General features: G+C 41.4%; 1 protein-coding gene across 5 annotated transcripts in view; it reads left to right on the forward strand.

Moving 5' to 3' along the window:
* AVL9 (AVL9 cell migration associated) overlaps nt 1–4740 on the forward strand; it is a 58941-nt gene extending 54201 nt beyond the window's left edge. For all 5 annotated transcript variants that reach the window (XM_086396482.1, XM_086396484.1, XM_086396483.1 and 2 more), the window contains one exon: nt 192–4740. In XM_086396482.1, coding sequence (XP_086252608.1) covers nt 192–307 — 116 coding nt within the window. In that variant the 3' untranslated portion in view covers nt 308–4740. The remainder of the gene's footprint in view (nt 1–191) is intronic.
* Nucleotides 4741–6000: the final 1260 nt, after the last annotated feature.

The following is a 6000-nucleotide window of genomic DNA, read 5'->3' on the forward strand; positions in this document are numbered from 1 at the left end:
ATCTTATACCCAGTCAGGTTCCTCTTAGACATTCCCATGGTAAGGGATTATTTTGAAACCAGAAGTGTCAATTTTATTGCACTACCTATTAACATATCAGTGTGTTGCAGTTAAGTAGCATGGGTTTTTCAGTGTCTCCTAACAGAAGTGAAGACCATTTTCCTTCTGTTTTTCCCCTCCTTTCCACTCAGGCCAGTCGGTTGGAGGAGCTTTTTCCAGTGCGAAGACAGCTATGTCTTCATGGCTTTCTACTTTCACCAGTTCCACTCCACAGAGTCTCACTGAGCTGCCTGACGGGAAACCCTGAGCCGAGCAAGCCACCCAGAAGCTGCTGTCGCTTTCTTAAGTTTTAAGCGTCCCCTGTCTGTCTGCTGCTCCCAGACTGTTCCTCTTCATCGGCTGCAGGTCCACAGCAGGGGACCAATAGGTCGAACTGTTTACATGGACGGTTGCCCTCTATCTAAATGAATGTCATGGGACACTGAAAAGATGAAAACCACAACCGCAGCCGGGACGGCTTCCCAGGTTGGGGTTTAAATTGACTACGTTTATTTCAGTCTGAGCCTGATTAAAACACACAGCGAACCTTCTAATGAATTTTGAGTTCTGACATTATACATTTGTTTACTTTAGAAAAGTTTCTCCTTGATGTAAGTTTTGTTCTGTTGTTGCTGTTTGAATATCCAGATGGATATTTATATGTGCTAAGATTAATTTATATTACTATTTTAATTTCTCTAAAGTGAGCCCTAAAATGTTCTGATAGCGTGGAGGGGCCATACAATCCAACCCTTTGCTGTTATTTTGCTGAGTTATATAAGGATTTTTTTGTTTGTGGGTTCTTTACCTACAAAACAAATTTGTCATTCACTTCCTCCTGGAACATAGAAGTCAGAGGTGGTAGTTCTGAGGATGGAATGTTTTGTGATTTTAATGTATCCTTTTCCCACCCTACACACTTGCTTTGAGGTGTCAAGGAGTGTCACTGTGCTTTCCTCCTCTTCCTAATTGTTCAAGTAGATGTGCAAAGAATGAGCATGGTGATGGTTACAGCAGAGTTGAAACAGTTTAACTGTGTATTTAGGGCAAGACTTTTAAGGACCTAGGTGGGTTCTGTTGACTGTAGTAACGTTGCAATCTTTACATGCGTTTTTTAACCTGAAGTTTGTGCCTTCTATTTCTTCTTTTGGACGGTTTTCCATTGGGTGTTTACAGATTTAACAGGTTTTTTCTCAGTCTTACTCTTCATGAAGCTTTTCGAGGCACTTGGCCTTCCTCCTTCCCTGATAGAAAATCCTTATGTAATCAATGTCTACCCCCTTCCAAAAGCATTTACAAAAGAAAAGATGATCTGTAAATATTAAATAGAATTCTCATCTTGGCTCACATTTAGAAAAGCGAGAGAAGAAAAACTTCAGCCATGACATTAGTCATGTTTTGTGAAGGACATCTGGGTTCATGTTAGACACAGGTGTGCTCACAACTGAAGATTTTTACACAACTAGACCTCATGTAGCTGCCAGGCTCAGCTCCCTTTTGCTTTTCAAGGGGACTCTGATTGGGTGTTCTCAGGGAGTACTTAGAGGCGACAGACTGCTTTTTCAGTAACAAAAGATACTTGGGAAATACATTGTGAATATAATCTACATTTGATGTGACAAGTATTGAGAAAATCAGGGGCCTAATTAGTGAGGGGGACTCTTGATTATATTTGATTTATCCTTTAAGAAATGTTTGTGTAAGAAGCACTACTGGGGTGTGTGAAATGAAGCATAGGGACATAATCCAAATATCCCTGAATTTTCCAATTTGTGTTTTAACACAAGTCCTACAAACCTAAAGCATACTTCCCTTTGAGTATAATAATTTAAGAATTCATTGATGATAAAGGGCTTATTGTGGGAAACATTAATTTTACTTCTAGGAAAGCTTTCTCAGGAAAATACTGTTTGAAGAGAAGAAGGTAGTACCGAACAAAAGTTTTAAAAGGTACTTTAAAGTTGCACTGAGACGAACATCTCGTTGTTTCATGAGGGCGCGTCATTGGCTAGAGTATGATAGTGCATCAGATAGCGTTCATAGTGCTGTGAGGGTCAGCCAGCATGCTGCTGGTTCATCCTTGAGTTTGTTTGATTTGGTATGATTGGGGTGAATTCTCATCTCTCGTCATTCAAAGCAGCCCAGTCCACTTTGGAATCCCATTGAAATAAAAATAGTTACTTAAAATTTAACTTTGCTTTGCTATCACTCCCCATTTTAATAATGCACACCTTAATGGAACTTTCTCTTCACGTTTCCAGTTAAGAGTTCCACCCTTACAGTGGTCATTAAACTGGCTTTCAACATAAAATGAATATTTCAGAAGATAGAACTTCTGTCATAGAGACGGTCAAAAGACTATAACTATATTTATTCTTTCAGGTTCTAGGAGGTATGGGGGTCTTCAGGGAGTGCAGGCTGTCACATTGTTGGCGGGGCCCCAGGGCAGCCAGCACAGGGAGAGGCAGGAGGCCTGGCCCCTGGTCCTGGGGGCCTGCGCTTCAGGTTTGGATTCTGGGCTCCGCCCAGCGGCAGCATGGAAACAGTAGCTTCCTCCAGTCACTGGCTCTGTGAGCCGTAGCAGCCAGCACGGATGTGGCCGTCTGTGGACATCTCACTGGTAAAGATGAGTGCTTTGCTTGGCCACACAGTGCTTTCATCTGAGAACTGAGTGTTTTAAGTAGGCCTGAGGGAGCTAGGGTCAGCCAGGCTTTTTCAGAGTGTGCCAGGCACACAGACTGCATCCACAGCTTGGTGGACACTTCTCTGCTATCCAGGTGACTTAAAGATAGTGCTTGGAAAAAGTCCCTGGCTGGCTTTAATTCCTACTAGGCACTGTAATGACGATGACATAGGTAAGGGAAAGAGGACTAAAGCTGCCCCAAGTGTCCCAGGCTAATGAATAGAAGAAGTTGCCTGTCGAAGTGTGGCTTGTGGTTATTTTGTATTTGCATTGGCTCTTGTAACCAGGATGAATAGTCTATCCCCAAATCCATTAGTGATTTGCCAGCCCTCCGACACTAAAACAATTCTCTTCCACTTTTTGCTTTAAGAAACACAGCAGTAATATCCTTGGGCAGCAGACCAGAGCATATAACCTGATCTCCTCAACCTTATCTTGCTTTCTGAGTCCTATATTAAACATTGAATTTTTTTTAAGGATAATTTACTTAGAAAGGCAAGGAGGAAACAAACTTTGAAGGGAGAGATGAGACATTTATTGTTGCAAAGCTGAGAGACAGGTTCTTAAAGTCTGCATGAAAGTATTTTGGGAGCAGTATTTAATATGCTAAAGGATGCACAAGTTCTTTAATGAAGAAGTTAGGTTTTTCATCTGCTAGTTACAAGCTGTAAAATGAAACTTTGTCTCCCTGGCAGGCAAATTTTGGTTTGGTTTAGTGGAAGTTCAAGCCAGTGGCCATTTTCCCTGAGGTGTGGTGATGAGTTTAGGAACACCCAGCTCTGGGAGGGGCCAGTGGACTAATCCTGAACCCTTGAACTATTACCTGCTTCAGCAGTTTTGGAAAGTAGCCTGTTAGGATGGTAGCCGATGAATGTGGCCTGTTACTCTATTGGGGAGTTGGCTGGGACTCTGGAGATGGTATTGACACTGGCGTGCTCTGACTGTGTGGCCAGAGTATTCAGAGTGGCACGGCATTCAGTCTGCCCACCCAGTTCTGTGGTACCCTCTAAACAAGATAGAGAACGCAGCCCTGGTTTCTAGAAGATTGTCTCATTCCACGTAGAGCAATGTGTTACTAGGAGTTTTTTCATTCCAAGTCTTTGGGCTTCGTAACATTGGAATTGTTTTTTCATAATTCCCAACATTCCATAAATATTTGTCAAGGACAAAGAAAAGGAATGTGTTTCTTTATTCTTCTCACATAAATAACTTTGTACAATGACTTCCTGCTTTCATATGAAGGAGAAGAAACTAGCTCCCTTATGTGGCAGCTCCAAAATTAAAAGATTGTTGCACGTATAAGGGGTTGAATATATTTTATAAAACTAATGCATTTGTATTTCTGTGCTGTTCTAAAGATTACCTTTTTACTTATATTAATTAAAGATATAGAAAGTATATATTTAAATCATGTAAATGTGACTCATTAGGGAGTTTCCTCAATCTTAATATTCATCAGCTTCTCACACTCATATAGTATGCTGCTCAAATTTTTTGTGTGCAATATGAACATTTGAACATTTCAGTCAGGTACTGAGCCAGAAAAGGTAATTGAAGTTTTTAGAAAACTTAACGTTGCTTAGAAAATATTTTGTTTTCTTGAAATAGTAATAATTTATAGCTGGAAAGATAAGATCAAGACTTATTTCAGGCCGCTTGGTCACTGGTTCCTAAATTTAGGAAGCACTTGATTAACAAGTTGTTGAAAACATTTAGTGGGTACAGGAATAGTTTAAATACTTGAGATTAAAGGCTTTCCTCCGATCCCTTTCTAAGAAGTTTTAGCTCAGAAAACTTAGAAAGTTTTCTAAGGGAGTATAGCTGTGGTACATGTTCCGATCAGAAAGGCAGTTTCTCTTTGCTCTGTTAGTTTTATAATTTGTACTAGTTATTTGTTTCTGTTGTCATTTTTTTTATGTTAAAATTATAAATCACGTCTAATCATACTGAATTATAAAACTTCTACTGTATCCTTCTTTTAAGGAAAAATGAGAATAAATTATCCTGTTTGTCCTGCATACAGTGTATTTGGTCTGTCTTCTTAGAAGTACCCTTCATGTTTCTGTGTGGTTTCTGGCCTGTTTCACCAATGCACAGAAGGGCCAGCTTCGTTTATTAGGAAACTAGCAGAACTAGAGGACTCGTTGCTCATTTCTCTGTCGTTTTGAAATTACTTATGGTGGTACTTGAGTCTGTGAGGTGGTTACCCTTGCAGCAAGAATGTTCAGAACCTGGGGCTACACAGCATACCGCCAAACAGAGCTTGGTCATGCAAGAACATCTTGTCACATGCACACTGACAGAAATCCCCAGGGGACAGGGGCATTGTCGCAAGCAACTCATTTTTCCATCTGGACTGGTGAGCTTCAAAATAGCCTTAACATTGCCACTGAGGACTCCTAACACATTTTCATATGTATTTCCATGTACCATGGTTTCTTTCCTTACAGCTGTTTTGCAAAACAGCTTCAAAGAAGGAGACAAGTTTCTTTGCCCTCCCGGGAATGGGCACTTCCTTGAGTGCAGGATTAAGTTTAAGGTACCAGTGTTCTTACAACGTGGACCATTGCTGCCTGGATCTGACAAGGTGACTGAGGCAGTAGAGCTCGACACTACTGGCATCTCCCCTTTCCCTAGGACCTGCCTTCCCAGGGACCTACACTTCAGGCTCTGCCATGGTGAGAGGATGGTCCCCCTTCGTCTCCTGGATCAGCGTTGCCTGGCGTTCATTCTCATAGGATGGGAGATATAATCAACAAATCTGGCAACATCTACAAGGAGCATGATTATAGAGCCAGTTTCTTCCAAGGACTCACCCATTGTGAAGGGCTTCCCTCCTCCTACAGTAATCACAGGCTCAGGGAACTGCTCAGTAACAGAACTGATCTGTCCCAAGTTTAAAATCGACAAACCCCCAACTGGCCTTCGACTTTCATGTCACATGACTGATCCACTCCAGTCAAGATGGCTAAGGTCTAGTCATCAGCATAGGTAACATGCGTTGTATGACTATGGAGTCAGGCTGGGAGCCTCTGGGGTAGGAGAACTGAATGGTCATACTTGTTGCTCTTGATCCCATGTATATACCTATTTTTGGAACCACTGACATCCCCACAGAATACAAAAACTAAGATTCATATATTTCTAAATGTAGGTTTTATCCTTCACTGGACCTAGCTTCACTCCTGGGGCCCAGAGCTGTGGACTGTGGGGAAAATGATGAAAGTCACTTGATAAGATACTAATCATTGTTGAAGCCAGGTGATGAGTACACAGGA

The sequence above is a fragment of the Bos grunniens genome, chromosome 4 (assembly GCF_055505025.1).
Source record: "Bos grunniens cultivar Pamir isolate PY7600 chromosome 4, Bosgru_T2T1.0, whole genome shotgun sequence".
Taxonomy (NCBI): Eukaryota; Metazoa; Chordata; class Mammalia; order Artiodactyla; family Bovidae; genus Bos; species Bos grunniens.